This window comes from Dreissena polymorpha, chromosome 2, assembly GCF_020536995.1.
Source record: "Dreissena polymorpha isolate Duluth1 chromosome 2, UMN_Dpol_1.0, whole genome shotgun sequence".
NCBI classification, from domain to species: domain Eukaryota; kingdom Metazoa; phylum Mollusca; class Bivalvia; order Myida; family Dreissenidae; genus Dreissena; species Dreissena polymorpha.
In genome coordinates, this window is record NC_068356.1 from 114,174,099 (window position 1) to 114,193,706 (window position 19,608).

A 19,608-nucleotide genomic window follows, 5' to 3' on the forward strand; every position below is an offset into this window, starting at 1 on the left:
AGCTTGTCAGATTTTTTATTATTATTTAAGGTCACAGTGACCTTGATCTTTGACCTAGTGACCCATCAAGTTGCAGCTACATATGAAGTTTCAAAGTTGTAGGTTTTAGCACGACGCGGACAGCGGAAGTCAGATGGCGGACGACGAGCTGGCTATGACAATACCTCGGGTTTTCTCTGAAAACAGCTAATAAAATTAAAAAATCTGACAATGGTGGAGCCGGTAGGGGACATATATTGCTTAGCAATAGTCTTGTTTTTTTAATACATGTAATTACAATTTATCTGTAGACATTTATACAGACATATTTGGGTGGTATAAACAATCTATTCCAATAGTTACAATTGAAAACAAATCTAATCTACAGAACAGTTTAGATTATTCAATCATGATGCCGCAACAACCAGTAGTACACAACGTCTTCCTCTGGGAAAACAGGGCTTAACGCATGAGCCTGACAGGCTAATCAGGGATTTTTGGTTCAAAGTCTATTCAAAGGTAAAAGCCATCTTAGGCTTAAAGTGTCGTCCCTGGTTAGTCTATGTGGACATCAAGAGCTTATCTGGGTTGAAATTTTACGCGCATGCATTAAGCCTCGTTTTCTCAGAACAGTGCTCATATCAATATGTATGACAGCTGTGAATGTGCTACCTCCAGTATTTGGTCCCCTGCGAGGACATTCTGGTTATGTGCGGGGCTATTCTCCTCAATGTTCTGGATGAAGATGCCCGTAGCGTTGCCCCCGGCGAGAGAGAGCCCCAGGCTGGCAGTGGGGTTGGGCTTCTTGAAAGACACATTGCGCTGAGCGTCGTATTTTCCTATCGACCTGAGGGCAGTCAAAGGTTTATTTATTATTATTGCTTAAAAAGACAGTGATCCAGTTTTAGTATTCAAATATTTTTAAAAAAGCTATATTAAAAAAATTGCAAATTCACACAAAAATGGCAGTCTAATTCTTTTTAATTATTTTTACAAAAAAACATACAATGTTTCCTTTTCAAATACTTTAATAAAATATGTCATCTTGAAAAATTAATTACTAGTATACACAAACAAGCAATATGAATGTTATAACATATATCTAACCCGCGAGTGCTGTCCCTAGCTGGGAGCCTGACACGTGGGTTGTTGTGGTCCTGGACTTTGGGCGGCTGTTCTGGGGAACTAGGGGCAGATGTCTCATTGTAGTTGCCACCTAAATACTCTGCAAAAATGATTTACCCCTTGTACTTTTTATAGAACTGAACACAAATATATTTACAAAAACAACATTTAAAACCAGACATCACATCAAGAGCGCAGACTTAAGCCAAGTGAAGTTATTCACACTTGTATTGTCCAACTAAAGGCTAAAACAGGACAATTTAATAATCTACCAATAATAAAGACTTCCTAGTCTCTGAATCACAATTACAACCAAAATCTTAAGATTTGTATTCTGCACCATTCCACAGTAGAAACACAAGAACACTGTTTTGCTTATGGTAACACAAGCAAAAACATAAACTGAGTGACAGAGGTATAATTCTGTTAACACTTTTTCAAAAATAAGATTTTAAACAAGAGCTGTGTTTGTGAAACACAATACCCCCACCCATATATTGGACCTTTGACCTTGAAGGATTACCTTGACCATTTACCACTCAAAACGTGCAGCTGCATGAGGTAAATATGCATGCCAAATATTAAGTTGCTATCTCCAATATATGACCTTTGACCTTGAAGGATGATCTTGACCTTTCACCACTCAAAATGTGCAGCTCCATGAGATACACATGCATGCCAAATATCAAGTTGCTATCTTCAATATTGCAAAAGTTATGGCCAAATTTAAAGTTTTGGGACAGACACACACATACAATGACAGACAGACACACACATACAATGACAAACAGACACACACATACAATGACATACAGACAGACAGGCCAAAAACAAAATACCCCCGATCATTCAATCTGGGGGCATAAAAAGCAGCATAGAAATACACTTTTTATTATGTCCAATTATATTTACAAAGGGTCTCACAGTCTATTATGACCATGTCAGACATCACTGACAACCAAGGCCTGTGGTTTAAAAGAGGTCATAGCCAGAATTGATCATGTATCTATGATCATAAGTCCACAGGTATGTAATGAACATTAAAGAAATTATAATTATATCATTTAAAAAAAAACTTTGACAAATTAATCATTCATCAAAATAATAAATCTGTACAGTAATTGTTTAAAGAACTTCACCTCTTGGTAAGGAAATATAATATATAATATGAGATTTATAATTATATAAATTACTTCCCTTGAAAATAATTGTCTGTAAAAAATGTCTATTTTTAGTAGCAAATAATTTAAAGTCACTACCGTGACTGTATATTCACCACTCAAAATGTGCAGCTCCACGAGATACACATGCATGCCAAATATATAAAGTGGCTATGTTCAATATTGAATAATTTTCTCCCTTTTTAAAGCTTATTACTTCCCTTAAATCTGTACTTTTTACCATAGACCGTAAAGGATGACCTTGACCTTGACCTTTTACCACAATGTGTTTGTCAGAAACACAATGCCGCCTACTGCGCCACTTTGATTTATTTAGCAAAAATATATACGTCGGCAGGTCAGATAACTATGTCCATTTAAAGCTTATTACTTCCCTTGACTTTGTTTTTTCGACCCTAGACCTTGAAGGATGATGTTCACCTTGAAATTTTACCACTCAAAGTGTGCAGCTCCATGAGATACACATGCATGCCAAATATCAAGGTGCTATCTTCAATATTTAAAAAATTATGGCCAATGCTAAGGTTTTAGCATGACGCCTACTGCGGACGGCGAGCTGGCTATGACAATAGCTCGGGTTTTCTCCGAAAACAGCCTCGCTAAAAATCAGCTAATATGGCCATTACAGTTTAACACTTGAAAGATAAATATCAACATCATATATGAAACAGTATATTTTCTCCTTGACATTTTAATACTTTAATTAACTAAATTTAATACACTACAATTTGTTAGCTTACTTTCAGGGTTATACTGCACCAACATTGTCAGGTTACTTCCACACTGCTGCAGGACCCTGGCTGCCAAGTCATAGGTGGCATTACGCATGTTGATAGCACAGATCTGGAAAACAGAAAATATAGATCTTGGAATTTTAAATATCTAGTATAATTTAAATGTACTTGTTAACAAGCGTCGTAAAAAAATGTGATACAATTGTAGTAACACAAGGACTCATAAACTGAATTCCACACGTGGCTGTTCATTAAGAAATAATTCAAAATGGAAACAAGCAAATTTGTTGAATTGATATCCTCTACCAAATAAATTGTGCTTATGGATGGGTGCAAATCCCTTGATATACGGTATTATCCTCAAATAATGCAGTGTAATTGTTTTTATGCATTCTCCTCATTGATATCTATACACCCATGAAGTTTCATGTTAAAATCTTGTATCGTATCTGAAATATAGCCCTGAAAAGTAACATCATACAAAAACAGCAAAGGTCAATAACTCTTATTAAAAAAAGTGTAGGGTCATGATGATTGTGCAAGGCTTTTTTTCTCATCGATATCTATACATCCATGCAGTTTCATATTAATATATTGAATTGTATCTGAGATATAGCTCTGAAAAGTTACAGCATATGAAAATAACAAAGGGCAATAACTCTTATTTAAGAAAGTGTAGGGTTATGGTTCTTAAGCATGGCACTTATCCTCATTTATATCAAGACAGCCATCAATTTTCATGTTTAAATCTTGTATGGTATCTGAGATATAGCCTGAAAATTACAGCATACAATAAAAACAAAGGGAAATAGCTCCTATTTAAGAAAAAGTAGGGTTATGGTTCATAGTTATGGAATTTCTTCTTCTTGATATCTATACACCAGTCAAGTTTCATGTTGATATCTCATATTGTTTCTGAGATATAGCCCTGAAAAGTTCGTCCCAGACAGACGGATGGATAATTACAATTCTAAATCCCTCTGACTTTTGGGGAGTCATATAGTTTCTGAGATATAGCCCTGAAAAGTTTGTCCCAGACAAACAGATGGACAATTCCAATTCTAAATCCCTCCGACTTTGGGGGGCACTTTCAAAATCACAGCAAACAAGCAAATTCGTAGGATTGATATCCCCCGCCAATATGCTTCTGGACACAAAAGTGTTATATTTGACACTAAAAAAAGGATTTTTTCGAGAAACAAAGGGCCATAACTCCTTTATCAACAGATGGTGTACAATGCCATTTGGCGTGCATCATCCTCTTATCCATACGTATACTCATATTAAGTTTCAATGAAATCCGCCAAAGCACTTCACAGATATGGCTCCGGACACAAAAAAAGCATTTTTTCAAGATACAAAAGGCCATAACTCCGTTATTAACAAATGTGGTACAATGCCATTTGGCGTGCATTATCCTCTTATCCATATATATACTCATATCAAGTTTCAATGAAATCCGCCAAAGCATCTCCGAGATATGGCTCCGGACACAAAAGTGCCGGACAGACGGAAAGACAGACGGAAAGACGGAAGGACGGACGGATGGACAACGCCAAAACAATATCCCTCCGCCTATGGCTGGGGATAATAAGACTTATCAAAGCTCAGAAAACAATCAAGTCATGGCACCATTCTATTTATTTGTAACCCAAGAAGACCAATCCAATGATGAAAGCTGCACTTGAGACTGAGTCTTACCTCCAATAGCTGGTCCCCGACTACGAGCCCCTCCATGGCTGCCTGGCTATTCTCGTTGACAGACCGCACAAATATCCCCCCACTGACTGGTCCCATCTCTATCTGGAAACCGACTGGTTTCAAGGTCTTCTCAAAACTGATCGTACGCGTCTCATGCAGCTTGGGCTTGGAAGGTCTGTTGGGAAAAAAAGGGAACTGTTAACTGATCTTATCTCAACAATTGAGCTAGCTCTGGGCAAATGGGGCTTAATGGATGTGCACTTTTGCTGTCTTAGATTAGCCTGTGAAGGAATGACATTTTTTTGCCTACACTAGATTCTTGTTAAGAAGAGACTTCATTTCAACAAAACATTCCCTTAAACATTCCCTTAAACATTCCCTTAAAGCCGACATTGTTGTCTCTGATTAACCTGTGTAGACTGCACAAGCTAAAATGGGACAACACTTTAAGCACATGAATTAAGCCTGGTTTTCCCAGAGCTCAGCTTATATATATTTTCACTTAAAAATAATGAAGAAAAACCAGAAGTAGAAGCGAATTTCCAAAAGCAGTTGGGGCATATTTGTTACACATTCTAATACCTAAGAATTACCCTCTTTTGGTAACGAATTATTTCAAACACAACAAAACAATCCACACAATTTTTACCAGTTGTCAATTCAGAGAACATGTTTTAATGAAAGGAAACCTTTATGCACCAGATGCACAGGGGACATGACCATGAATGATGTTGAACTCATGACTAAAGCATTACATGGACAAAAGGCCCCATAAAGCAATCTGTATGACTGGTCATCCATGCAATGCCATAAAATTAGCCTTGTCCTGGGAAAACTGGGCTTAATGCATGTGCCTTAAGATTAGCCTGTGCAGTCCGCACAGCTTATTAGAGACAACACTTTCGGCTAGATTTTTGTTTTAAAGACTTCCTTTTAACCAAAAAATTAAAAGCGGAAAGTGTCGTCCCTGATTAGTTTGTTCAAATTGCACAGGCTAATCTGGGACAAGACTTTTCGTACATGCATTAAGCCAAGTTTTCCAGAACGACACTCAAATAATTAGAAACAGACACATACTTTCTTCTTGGCAGAGAATGGTCCAAAGGCAGTGAAGATTGGGGCAACATCTTGTGCATCTCTTGGAATGGACTGCACATGCTCTCCAGGTCACCATCGGACACTGAGGAAAGACAAGTCATCAACAATGATTACAACTTATCACTTAAGGATGACTTTTATAACAAGAGTTGTCAGACTATAGCATATAAAACTTGGGTGTATATTTAGCTTGGCTAGGGAATAGCTAAGTTTTTCTACCGGTCCTGATATGATTATCTGAATTTGGTTTGGTTTTTTTGGTTAAAAGTCTAATAAATCCCAAAGCATGGAAGTTATTCACTATAGACATTTGGCTTAAGCTTTAGCGGGACCATCTCCCTAAAGTCTGTTTTGGTGAAGTGTTTTTTTTTACAAAGACGTCAATGTTTTTATTCTAAAGTGTTATTATTTGAAAATCATATAAAGACATTAAAAACTTACATTTTACTTAAAGAAAAATCATTTGATTAAAGTAGTCATGGTAGATAGAACTGAAAGATAAAACTGCAGGAAAATAACAGGCATGGCACCATCAATCCTTATAATGACTCTGTTTTCACAAATAGCATTTGAAGCAGTGGACCTTTGGTAAACTCAGCTACATGCAGCTAAGTAAACTGGACAGACAAACAATTGAGTGGACCATGACCATTAAGTGTTTTCTTTCACTATTATCTGTGTTACATGGCAAACATACACACTCATACTGTACTCTTTAATTTAAAGACATCATACACAAAACAAGAGCATAAGGAAATCTCCATTCAAGATTCATAATCTGTCATAATCATCATTAGATGATGATGGCAGTTTTCTCTGTTAAATTAGAAATAATTATAAAATACATACTGTACATTAACAGTTACTTCCAGCTAAGTTTACAATTAGTTGAAAGAGTTTTATAATATAATCTTGTTAAAGCTAAAGACACCTGCTATGAGCATTTAATCTGTGAGGTTGCACACAAAACATATTTCTAAAATGTCAATTGGCTTTTACATAGCTTCTTTTATGATGTTACACAGACAGTGTGAAATGCGGTCACATGTCAATTGCAGTAACATCTGAGACAATGTTTTGGTTAAATATTTCATTCAGTGACTTCTAAGTCAATATAGTATAAAGAAGAAATACATGTTAGTATATATCAACGGTTTGCTTAAAGCAAATATTGAAATTGTATGCAGAAACCAAAAATATCATATTTTCACTGATAAATGTACATTTACATCAGGCATAAGTGAAAGGAAACCAACCATAACATACATGCCCAGACCTCATGTGCAATGGATAATTACAAATATAATGGAATCAATTCATTTGATTTATTGCTTTCAACTGATACACTTTTAATGTGTATCATAACTGTCCCTAAAAACCTGGTTTACTACCGATCAAGTGATTTTTGAATTTTGCTGGAGCGAGCAATTAGTGAGTTAACTACAACCAAGGTCCACCGCTTAAGATTTCAGACAAAATGACATCTTTCTTATATGACAAAAGTACATCTACTGACTCATAATGACTCACCAATAGATCCAGATGTATCGTTGATGCTGACATTGACACTGGGTATGGATGGATTGCGGTAGCGGTGTTCCTGGTAGTATGGGTACGAAGGGTACGGGTACTCCATGTGGTTGGGCGTGAAGCGGCTCACCTCGGAGATCAGGCTGGGGCTTGGGGAGCTGACCTCTGACATGCCGCTGGGGTACGGCGGCAGGTTCTCCAGATCGATGCTATCCGGGAGGAATGCTGCATGAGGATTGAACCTGGGCGGCAGGACCGTGGTGGTGGCGTGGTGCACGTTGTCATGTTGCCGGGCAACCACTGGTTGAGACGGGGTCGGCAGCGAGTTACTGCTGCAATCAGATAGATATGTATAATCAAGTTGTTGTAAGTGAAAAGAAGTAGACAAATTATCTGCAAATTTTTGTTAAAACAATTCAACATCATAACTATTAAATAAAGTTCAGAAAGCTTTCCTTTACCAATGTACACACACATGAAACTAGAAATGTGTCAGAGACACTGATGTCCCCATAACTTGTTTGGACACAGACGAATCCACTCCATAGCAAAATCCATGCAGTAGTTAAAGAGGAGCTCAAAACACATGTTTAAGGACATACATAAGAACTAACAGATGGACAGACATGTGCAACCTTTAAAGCCTCCCCTCCTGTGGGAGCATAAAAATATATGACAAACGTATACAATCTATTTTTTACTCCTAAATTTACATCTATTTACCTGTATGAGTTGGGCATAGCATAATGGCGTCCTATTGGTCGATCTATAAACTCGATAGGTTTGGTGGGTGAGTAAGGTTCAGGAGTGCTGTTTCGACTTCCTATATGTGATGGTGGATTGTGGCTTGTCGGCGATATGTAGACCACATTGGAGTGCAAACTCTTCTGCTCAACTGACACCCCACTGGGGGGACGCATTCTATTGGCATGATTGCTCGAACTTTTTAAGTCATATTGGTTGGTGGACACTTGTGGAATGCGTGGAGGACTTTTAAGGTTACCAGTAAGTCTGGTTGGCTTGTGTGCCTGATGGGGGGTATGAGCCCCAGGGGGAGAATGGTAGCTTTGACTAGGAGGGGGAGTGTTGATGCTGTCCTGGTGCTGGTGAATGAACGTGTGCCGCGGAATAGCTGGAGATTTGGGAAAATATGCAACACTGGAACTCGCATTACTGGGCTGGGGGGATAGTGAGGGAGAGGGTGGATGGGAGCTGTAGGTGATGGTGGAGTCAGAATTCTGGGGCGTGTGTCTGGCAGCCACAAATGAAGAGTTCTTGCGTTCGGGTGGCAAGGGCGGTACTCGAAAGCCTTGGTCCCCAGTACGATCTATCACAGCCTCTATGCTTGGGCGTTTGTGATGGTTTTTCTGAGTCTGTATCACAGTCCCATTAACTGTTGCATTTGAAAAGCGATAACACTTTGGCCATGTGCCTGTGTTACTCATTTCTTGGTCCACATTTTCAAGCACTTCCTCATTTGGTCGTCCAGAATTTCTTGTTGTTGATGAGGCATTTGAGTTTTCTCGAGTATGCATTGGAAAGGCGAATTCAACAATATCCACACTGTTTTCTATCATAGTTCTTGGTCGACTTGGTGTGAGTGTCCCTTTATCAATCTCAATTCTCTCAGTGGACTTATTCCTTGACTTGAATATTTTGTCCACAGTTTCTAATGCTTTATCAAAGATGTGCACACTATGTCTCGCCTTATGGTCTGAATCCTTATCGGACTGTTTTCGTTCTTTACCCCTGCGCATCACACTGGGACTGTCAAGACTGTCTGTCTGGGACCCACTGCTCTTGATATTACGCAAGCTGCCCTTGCTGCCTTCACTGGCTGAGTCCCAACGCTTGGAGGGGTCTGACTTGGAGGAGGGGCAGAGAAGGGGTTCCTGGAGAGGGGCTCCAAGGGGTATGGGGGAGGAGCCAGCCGAGCTGAGGGGTGTGGTCTGGCGCCACACGTCCAGCAGGATGGTGTCTCCCCCACACTGGAACAGGGTCTTCTGTAGATCCTCTGGGCTCATGTTCTCAACACTGCGACCATTCACCTGCAAGCAAAACATCTTATTTAAACCTTTATGGCTCAGATACACACTTTGACGCGTTGGCAGTCCCTTAGAAATCATTTGCCATTTTCATATCTTTCTTACTAGATTCAAGTTTTGAAGGCTTCATTTTCTACTCTAAGGTACTTGCTGGCTGTTCTGGTGGGAAAGGGATAAGCAACAGGGTGCATTTAATTAGTACACAGAAACTAAGGCACCTTAGGTCAACCCTTAGTATCTGTATAGGAAACTTTCAAAACTTGCATCAAAATTTTAAAAGAAAGAAGGATGACACTTGTCCTTGTAATTTAGCAGTCATTACTTCAGGGTTTTAAAATTTAATAATGGTGATAGTACCTCATCATTATTATTCTAACAAGAAAGAACACTAATTTAGTCTTATTACAAAATAAATAAAAACAAGAGATGTGTTCGTCAGAAACACAATGCCCCCTATTGCGCCAATTTTTTCGGAACGACAGACGCCATATATTTGACATTTGACCTTGAAGGATGACCTTGACCTTCACCTTTCACCACTCAAAATGTGCAGCTCTGTGAGATGCATATGCATGCCAAATATCAAGTTGCTATCTTCAATATTGAAAAAGTTATGGCCAATGTTAAAGTTTTCAGACGGACAGACGCCATATATTTGACATTTGACCTTAAAGGATGACCTTCACCTTCATCTTTTACCACTCAAAATGTTCAGCTCCATGAGATACACATGCATGCCGAATATCAATGTGCTATCTTCAATAGCGCAAAAGTTAAGGCCAATGTTAAAGTTTTTTGGACGGACCGACAGACGCCATATATTAGACATTTGACTTTGACGGATGACCTTGACCTTCACCTTTCACCACTCAAAATGTGCAGCTCAGTGAGATGCATATGCATGCCAAATATCAAGTTACCATCTTCAATATTGAACAAGTTATGGCCAATGTTAAAGTTTTCGGACGGACAGACGCCATATATTACATTTGACCTTGAAGGATGACCTTGACCTTCACCTTTCACCACTCAAAATATTCAGCTCCATGAGATACACATGCATGCCAAATATTAAGTTGCTATCTTCAATTGTGAAAAAGTTATGGCCAATGTTAAAGTTTTTGGACGGACGAACAGACGCCATATATTAGACATTTGACCTTAAAGGATGACCTTGGCCTTCACCTTTCACCACTCAAAATGTGCAGCTCCGTGAGATGCACATGCATGCCAAATATCAAGTTGCTATCTTCAATATTGAACAAGATGTGTTTGTGAAACACAATGTCCCCCTATATGATGTTTGACATTGTAGGATGACCTTGACCTTGTGAAGGATGACCTTGACCTTGACCTTTCACCACTCAAAATGTGCAGCTCCATGAGATACACATGCATGCCAAATATACAGTTGCTATCTTCAATATTGCAAAAGTATTCATAAAATAAGCGATTTGGGCCACATATATTTGACCTCTGACCTTGAAGGATGACCTTGACCTTGACCTTTCACCACTCAAAATGAGCAGCTCCATGAGATGCACATGCATGCCAAATATCAAGTTGCTATCTTCAATATTGCAAAAGTATTCATAAAATGAGCGATTTTGGCCACATATAATTGACCTCTGACCTTGAAGGATGACCTTGACCTTGACCTTTCACCACTCAAAATGTGCAGCTCCATGAGATACACATGCATGCCAAATATCAAGTTGCTATCTTCAATATTGCAAAAGTATTCATAAAATGAGCGATTTTGGCCACATATATTTGACCTCTGACCTTGAAGGATGACCTTGACCTTGACCTTTCACCACTCAAAATGTTCAGCTTAATGAGATACACATGCATGCCAAATATGAAGTTGCTATCTTCAATATAGCAAAAGTTATTGCAAAATGTTAAAGTTGGCGCAAACAGACCAACAGACCAACAGACCAACAGACAGGGCAAAAACAATATGTCCCCCACTACTATAGTGGGGGACATAAAAAGGTATGGCCAATGTTAAAGTTTTTTTCGAACGGACAGACTGACATACACACATACCGACATACTGACACACTAACGGCCAGTTCAACTGCTATATGCCACCCTACCGGGGGCATAAAAAGCTTCATATGAATTGTCTACCAAAGAGTTAGGGATGTATATATAATTCTGATTTCTCCATTCATTTAATTACTTGCAAAGCAGTCACACCAATGGAATGTACTCACACTTATGATGCGGTCACCCACGGTTATGAGCCCCTCCTTGGCAGCATAGGAGCCTGGATTCACCCTGGTTACATACAGCCCATTCTCTAGCTGAATGCCAATATCTGAAAACACATGGAACTGATATGGAAATCAGCACTTTGGCTAAGTAAAGCCCACATTTTAGTGTTCTTGTTTGACAAAAAGACAATTTTACAATCCAGGCAATATGATAGTTCTGAATCTGAGCAAGCCAAAATGCCAATTTGCTGTTGCATGGCTTTAGAGCTTGTGAAAATTTGGACCTCTGAGGCCACATTGAAGGATGAACACAATTCATTGTAACTTTTGTATTCTGCATTAAGTTAACACATCTAGTGCAAATATTTTACAACTACAACATTTACAAGCCAAGTACATCTCCCTAAGCTGAAGACAAGTTAACCATTCTACGAAATTTCAATAAGTCTGTCATGAAAAAAAATTCAACATTTCCAAGCAGGCAATTATGTTTCAGACCAATGACATCTAGTTTTATCAATGAATTCTAAGGACAAGAGTCCCACTGGCTGGTTATCAGTGTGATGCTGCAGGCCCTGCCCTCTCACCTTTTCCAGGGGGAATGCTTAGCTGGATGGCCTGCCAGGACCGCGATGGAGAGATCTTCCTCCGCCGCATCACCTGCTGTTACAAACATTACAATCTGCTATTCCAATTGCTGTCAATATAAATGGATTAAGATATTTAATGTTGAGAATACAACTATTGTGGCAAAAGTGGCTAGAACGATTGTCCTTAATTATGGAACAGGTTCTAATTATGGCAAAAGGCATATTAAGTTTTCATTAACTTCCACAATATTGGTAAGACAAAAAAAGAAATAATGTGCACATTCTTCATATGGTCCAATATTCACAGGTTTCATCAACTCAGCCTAAGTACTTTTTGAGTTGTTGCAAGATCCAGATTTTAATTTTCAATAATTTCTTTGACCATATCAACAACAGTATTTGTCTGATTAAAAAAAATTAAATGAGTGTGCCCTATATGCACATAGTGAGTTTCATCAACTTAGCTATAGACCTTTTTGAGTTATCACACATCCATATTGTTGAGAGACAAACAGAAAAAAAAAGAAATGACAATCACATTCACAATATGGCTCTCTATCCACATCCTGTGTTTCAGCAACCTAGCTTAAGTACTTTTTGAGTCGACACAGAATCAAGATTTTCGATTTTCACTTTTATTTGCCACCAAAGCATTCATCAAAACAACATGAATATTCCCTGTAAGGCCCTCTATCCACACACTGAGTTTTAGCACCATAGCTTGATATAATTTTAGTTAGCACAGCATCCAGATTGTCCAGACGGACTCAAAGACAGAGAGAAAGACACACACAGCCGACATAATGTGCATGTATCCCATATGGCCCTCTATCCACATACCAAGTTTCATCAAAATAGCTTACTCCTTATTTGAGTTGTTGCAGAATCCAGATTTTAGTGTTCAATGATTTCTGAAACCATATCTGTAACCATAGCAAGCACAATATTTTTCTTACGAAAAAAAAACAACAGAATAAACGCATATGATCTCCATATGGCCCTGTAAAAACATAAAACTTTTCATTAACGTTGCTAGATTACTGTTTGAGTTATTGCAGGATTCATAATTTAGTTTTCAATTATTTCCATAACAATTACCACCACAATTATGTCATCTAAAAACAAGAAACCGTTTTTTTTGTCACAATATTGAACTATATATTCAAATAAAAGGAAACGTCTTCGAGGGCACAGTAGTTGGGGGGGACAAGAATTTTTTTATAGAAAATTTCAAAGGGCCATAACTCTGTGAAAAATCATCCGACCAGAACCCGCTGATAATATGCACATCTCCTCTTGGTATTGAAGCTTCCCATAAAGTTTCATTAAAATCCGGTCATTAGTTGCTGAGAAATAGCCCGGACAAGAATTGCACTATATGTACAGTTTATCGAAAATTTCAAAGGGCCATAACTCTAAGAAAAAATCATCCGACCAGAACCGGCTGATAATATGCACATCTCCTCTTGGTAGTGAAGCTTCCCATAAAGTTTTATTGAATTCTGGTCATTAATTGCTGAGAAATAGCCCGGACAAAAATTGTGCACGGACGGACAGACGGACGGACGGACGGACAGACGAAGCGGCAACTATATGCTCCCTAAAAAATTTTTGGGGGGAGCATAAAAATAACCATTCTCCATATTGCCCTCTATCCATTTACAAATTATGATCTAACCAGTGAATTAACATTTTGAGTTATTGCAAGATCCAGATTTGGACGGACACACAGAGTGAACATATTAACAAACTGGGGATAAAGCTTAAGTCAACTTCATTAACACTGATAGCGCCATAGCGGACTAATAAAAAAGCATCAATAATACAAAATCATATAAAATTGCAGGTTCTACATTATTGGACAGAATTTTAGTATTTTGGTAACTCTAAATAAAAGATAAAATCAACATTATTTATTTGTTTCCAAAACAAATACAATATTCTTTATAAAGACAAATATCAAAGACTCAAACAATGAAAAGTACAGCAATATCAGGGTGTAGTTTTGCCAATGGTCATGATCTCTGGAATATGTATATAAATTGTTGTTAGAGGGATTCATTTTCATTAAGGTATTCACAATAATTATCATTACATTAGTACCTAAAAGTGACAAATATCACAAGTTTTAACTAGAATTGGGAGCAAAAATATATCTAATGAGCAACATGTTGTTATAAAGCTGCCATTTTGTAGATACTATACTTTTCACTTTATTTACTATTCCCAACAATCTGCACTTACCATAGCAACAGTTCCAGACCTGTTTCGCAGAAGGTTATATGCAAACCTTTTCTCTACATTGCAAACGTCCTTGTTGTTTATGCGCAGAACTTGGTCATTCAATCTGAAAGCACGCAGAACACTCAATATAGGCTAAGCAAATAAAGACCCAGCTGGAATAGACCTTTGAAACCTCAAGTGTGTCCTTGACCTTTGAGCTAAAGAGATGAGTGCTACACGCTTGTGACATACAGTCTTGTGATGGTTTGCAATTGTGTAAAATCCATCAATATATCTCACGCTATGGTTGAGAGATGACTTGTCAAACGGTTATGGCCAAATTTGAGCTTTGACCTATAAGTGTGATCTTGACCTTTAAGGTTAGGAGACAGGTGTTACACACAACCTTAAGATGGCTAAATTTTTAGAAAGTTGGTCCATCAGATGACACATGGTTGAATTAGAAGGAAATCATCAGAGAGCCATATTTTGAGAAATTCAAGGCAATATCTCTGAAGTGTCCGGTGTGTGGTGAGATTTGGCTTTCAATAAAATAGCCCCCATTTTATGCTAATAAACATTTCCAGAACATAAGGAGATGTGAAGATTAAATCTAATTGAGTAAGAAACAAGAAATGTGTTTGTCAGAAACACTATGTCCCCTTCTGCGCCGCTTTGAAGCTATATATTTGACCTTTGACCTTGAAGGATGACCTTGACCTGTCACCACTCAAAATGTGTAGCTCCATGAGATACACATGCATGCCAAATATGAAGTTGCTATCTTCAATATTGCAAAAGTTATGGCAAAATGTTAAGTTGGAGCAAACAAAACACACAAACCAACCAACCAACCAACAGGGCAAAAACAATATGTCCCCCACTATAGTGGTGGGCGACATAAAAATGCTGAAACCAAAAATTGCAGACAACTGCTTGACAGTGTGGAAACAATATGCCACCCTTCTGATGCTTATTAATATTTTATTATTAATCTAACAACACAAAATTTCAATTATTGTGATTATTTTACAACCAATTCAAAGTAGTTTTCATTTTTACAACATTAGTACTGCAAGTTTGATAATAATGTGAAACTATTTACTTAAAGCTTATCATCTTATAGCAGACTTATGAATTGTCAAACAGTTTGTTCCAGAGTTTAAATGCCATGGACTGACCTGAGCTTATTCTCTGCAGGACTGCCCTTGACCACATGACTGACAAACAGAGAGTTGTCGTTGGGGTACTGGGGGTCATCTTTGCCTCCCACCAGTTCAAAACCAACATCTTCTTTGTTCAGACCAGACTGAAATAGTGATTATGTGATTTTAAAGTTATACCACAAGCATAAATGAGGGATATTTTTTAAACATGAGATTGAGAACAAATCATGTAAAACAAGAAATCGTTGGATACGGGTGATGCTCCCCAAAGGTTTTTTTGTCACAATATTGCACTATATATTCAGATAAAAGAAAACGTCTTGAGGGGCATAACTTTGGACAAAATAATACGATGGATGGTTTAGCATCTTAAAAATTTCTAAGGACCATAACTCTCTAAATAAATCATCCAACCAGAACCCACAAATAACATGCGCATCTCCTCTAAGTAGTTAAGCTTCCCATAAAGCTTCATTGAATTCCAGTCTGTAGTTGGGGGGACAAGAATTGCACTACAGTAGATTCCACTTAATTGAATATCGGATAATTGAATAATTCGGTTAATTGAATAGAAATTGAAAACACCAAACCATTTGCATCTCTTCCCGTTGTAAATATTCCACATATTCTGATAGAAAATATGGCGTAATTCGGTTAATTGAATAGCCAAATGTCGCGTGTACACTATAAAAAAAAATTCGTGTGTTTTATATACATGTATATATTTGATTTCAACTTAAATGTAATGAAAACGTGACATATTTATTTTATACTGTTTGTATTAAGACGATGTATATACTTGTTTTCAACTTAAATGTAATGAAAACGTGACATATTTATTTTATACTGTTTGTATTAAGACGATGTACTTACGTATAAGTCTAAATAAAAAGTCTGTTCTTTTCTATAATCCAGCAAAGAATGTCATAAAACTCCAAGGATGCGAATGGTATCGACGATTTTGACAGACGCGCTCAATTGACAGCCTTTGTTTTCATTTCACACCATGCATGAATGCAGCGTCTATTAAGCGTCACGTGATTACACAGGTGTAGTATGCGAGTTTGTACAATGCAAACACTGGAGTATCCGGTGTGCAGTCAGGCGTGAACTGTCGAGTAGCACATTTCAACAGTTTGTTGTCGCTTAGAAACAATTAAAGAGTGTGTTGCCGAAAACAAACTGTTGACGTGTCTTACTCGACAGTTTGCAACAGGTGATGGAATGTGACACTATATTCTCAGTTCGTGTATATAAACCTGCTAGACTGTGTCACAGTAAATCATATCTAAACATGATGTCGAACAAGCGAAAACGCAACGATCTCAGCCTTGCTGACAAATATGAAGTCATCAAACTGCTAGACCAGAAAATGCCGCAGACACAAATAGCGCAGAAGATGGGATGCTCCCAAGGTCAAGTGTCTCGTATTTCCTCCAACCGAGCCAACATAATGGAGGAATATGAGTCTAATGCTAACCCGGAACGAAAACGTCATCGGTCCGGGAAAGCGGCTGATGTGGAAGCAGCGCTCACAACCTGGTTCACAAATGCCAGGTCAAGAGACATCCCAGTGTCTGGGCCTGTTCTCGAAGAAAAAGCCTGTGACCTGGCAAAGACGCTGGAAAAGCCGGAATTCAAGCCGTCTAGCGGGTGGTTATCTCGATGGAAAGAGCGAAATAACATCGTCTTCAAAAAACTACATGGCGAGAAAAAAGATGCGGATCTACCACAAGCTGATCACTACATCAAGCACGTTCTTCCAGACATCTTGAAGAACTATGCGGAGGACGATATATATAACGCTGACGAGACGGGCATATACTACAGGGCCTTACCAGACGGTACGCTAGTCAGCAAAGAAGAGGCGGTGGCCGGTAGCAAAAAAATGAAGGACCGGATAACTGCCATGGTCGCCTGCAACATGACGGGTACGGACAAACGGCAGTTACTCGTCATCGGCAAAAGCCGACAACCACGCTGCCTCCGGGGGAAGAAGACATTGCCTGTCGTATACGAAAGCAACTCAAATGCGTGGATGACGGGTGACATATTCACACAATGGCTGGCGGCCTTCAACAAGGACATGAGGATCCAAAAGAGGAAGGTCATCCTCCTGGTGGATAACTGCTCAGCCCATCCCCATGACGCAGCCACAAAACTCAGCAATGTAACATGAGTTTTCTGCCACCAAACACAACATCCCTCATACAGCCATGCGACCAGGGTATCATCAGAAACCTCAAGTCCCTATATCGCCGACAGGTGGTCAAGAAGATAATAGAAGACATTGACCAGAACAACATGTCAGCGGCGGAAATGGCTAAGAAGCTTACGCTGCTGGACGCCATGCACATGCTGACCAAGGCATGGAACTGTGTAACGGATGTCACAATCCGGAACTGCTTTGCTAAAGCAGGGTTCACAAAGGGGACCGCGCCCGAGAAACAAATGGAGACCGCGCCCGAGAAACCAATGGAGACGGCCGAACCCCCGGAATCAATGAACGCCATCAGCTTCGCAGAATATGTTCAACACGATGACGACCTGGAGTGCCATGGGATGCCAACAGATGACGACATATGCAGCGACATGCTACGAGAAGAAGAGGAACGAAGGAACCATATAGAATTCAACAACGACAATGAAGACGCCGAAGAAGAAGACGCCGACACGCCCATACGACTTCCCGTAACAGCCAGCGACGCAAGGAAAGCACTAGAAGAAGTAAGACGATTCCTCGAGGACACTGGATGTAGCGACTACAAAACCTTCTACGACCTTGAAGATTTGGTTGAGAAAGTAGCAGAAAAGAGCAGACGTCAAACGAAGATCACCGAGTTCATCAACTGGATTCCATAATTACTGTGTATATGCGTTGTATGTTTATGTGCTGTATGTATAGATGATGTATGCTTATGTTTATAGGCTGTATGTCTATGTTTATATGCTGTATTGTTATGTTTATATGCTAAATGATTATAATGTGCATGTATCCATTTATGAACAAAACAACAAAATATATTTAAATCGTTTGTACGTGTTTTTCTCGTCAGTATACTCGTCAGTGCACATGTACACAACGCAATATGTAATGTAACCGTCGAGCGAATATTATGAGTGGATTATTTTCAATGTACCGAACAATTAATAACAAACGACTGTCTGCGCTTTTCTTTGCGTTTATTGAACAAAACAAGTTTATTTTGCAATATATTTAACAATATAGCCATGAAATATGTTAAAAACACGATAATAACACATACTTGAAAGAAGAAAAAGACATTATTTATTTATTAAATGGAAATGCGCGTGCTGTGACGTAGAAGCGTATGTACAAACATCATCGGTAATTCGGATGAACAGTAATTCGGATGAACAGTGACAACATCGGAAATAAACTGATTCCGTGTAATTGAATACTCAGGATAATTGAATATTTGATCGTGACAAATAGGCTATTCAATTAAGCGAAATCTACTGTATATGTACAGTTTATCGAAAATTTCAAAGGGCCATAACTCTGTGAAAAATCATCTGACCAGAAACGGCTGATAATATGCACATCTCCTCTTGGTAGTGAAGCTTCCCATAAAGTTTAATTGAATAAAAAAATATCACTCCAAAAATGGACAAAAAACTGAATGAATGTTTAAACAAATTAAAACTGCATTACAAATTAAAACTGCATATTTTTTTATGTTAACAAATAATACATGTAGGCTGTTGTTTGTAGTCAAATAACCAATATCTGGACGTTAAGATGCATAGGGTTTAAAAATCAAATGCAAAGCCTGGAATATAAAAATCCCAGACGTGGGTTATTTAAAACAAACAATAATCTACAAGTTTTATTTTGATTCTAACACAGCTTAGAACTGACTATACATGCTTATATGTCTCTGAAATTCTGTGTTTGTTTTTTTTTTTAAAGCTTCCCCTATAAGTGTCAGCAACATCTGTTTTAAGATTAATTGTACTCATTTTAAATTATCATTTTGCAGTCTCATACAT

The 19,608-nt window shown here is 38.4% G+C and overlaps 1 protein-coding gene across 5 annotated transcripts in view; it reads right to left on the reverse strand.

The window, feature by feature from the left end:
• LOC127868548 (disks large homolog 5-like) overlaps positions 1 to 19,608 on the reverse strand; it is a 98,603-nt gene that overhangs the window by 12,806 nt on the left and 66,189 nt on the right. For 4 of the 5 annotated variants that reach the window (XM_052410399.1, XM_052410397.1, XM_052410400.1 and 1 more), the window contains 11 exons: positions 15,610 to 15,737; positions 14,450 to 14,552; positions 12,203 to 12,278; positions 11,616 to 11,719; positions 8,072 to 9,396; positions 7,349 to 7,680; positions 5,798 to 5,900; positions 4,721 to 4,895; positions 3,026 to 3,128; positions 1,087 to 1,204; positions 652 to 826 (listed from right to left, as the gene is read on the reverse strand). In XM_052410399.1, coding sequence (XP_052266359.1) covers positions 652 to 826; positions 1,087 to 1,204; positions 3,026 to 3,128; positions 4,721 to 4,895; positions 5,798 to 5,900; positions 7,349 to 7,680; positions 8,072 to 9,396; positions 11,616 to 11,719; positions 12,203 to 12,278; positions 14,450 to 14,552; positions 15,610 to 15,737 — 2,742 coding nt within the window. The remainder of the gene's footprint in view (positions 1 to 651; positions 827 to 1,086; positions 1,205 to 3,025; positions 3,129 to 4,720; positions 4,896 to 5,797; positions 5,901 to 7,348; positions 7,681 to 8,071; positions 9,397 to 11,615; positions 11,720 to 12,202; positions 12,279 to 14,449; positions 14,553 to 15,609; positions 15,738 to 19,608) is intronic. The other variant, XM_052410398.1, reaches the window with a different exon arrangement.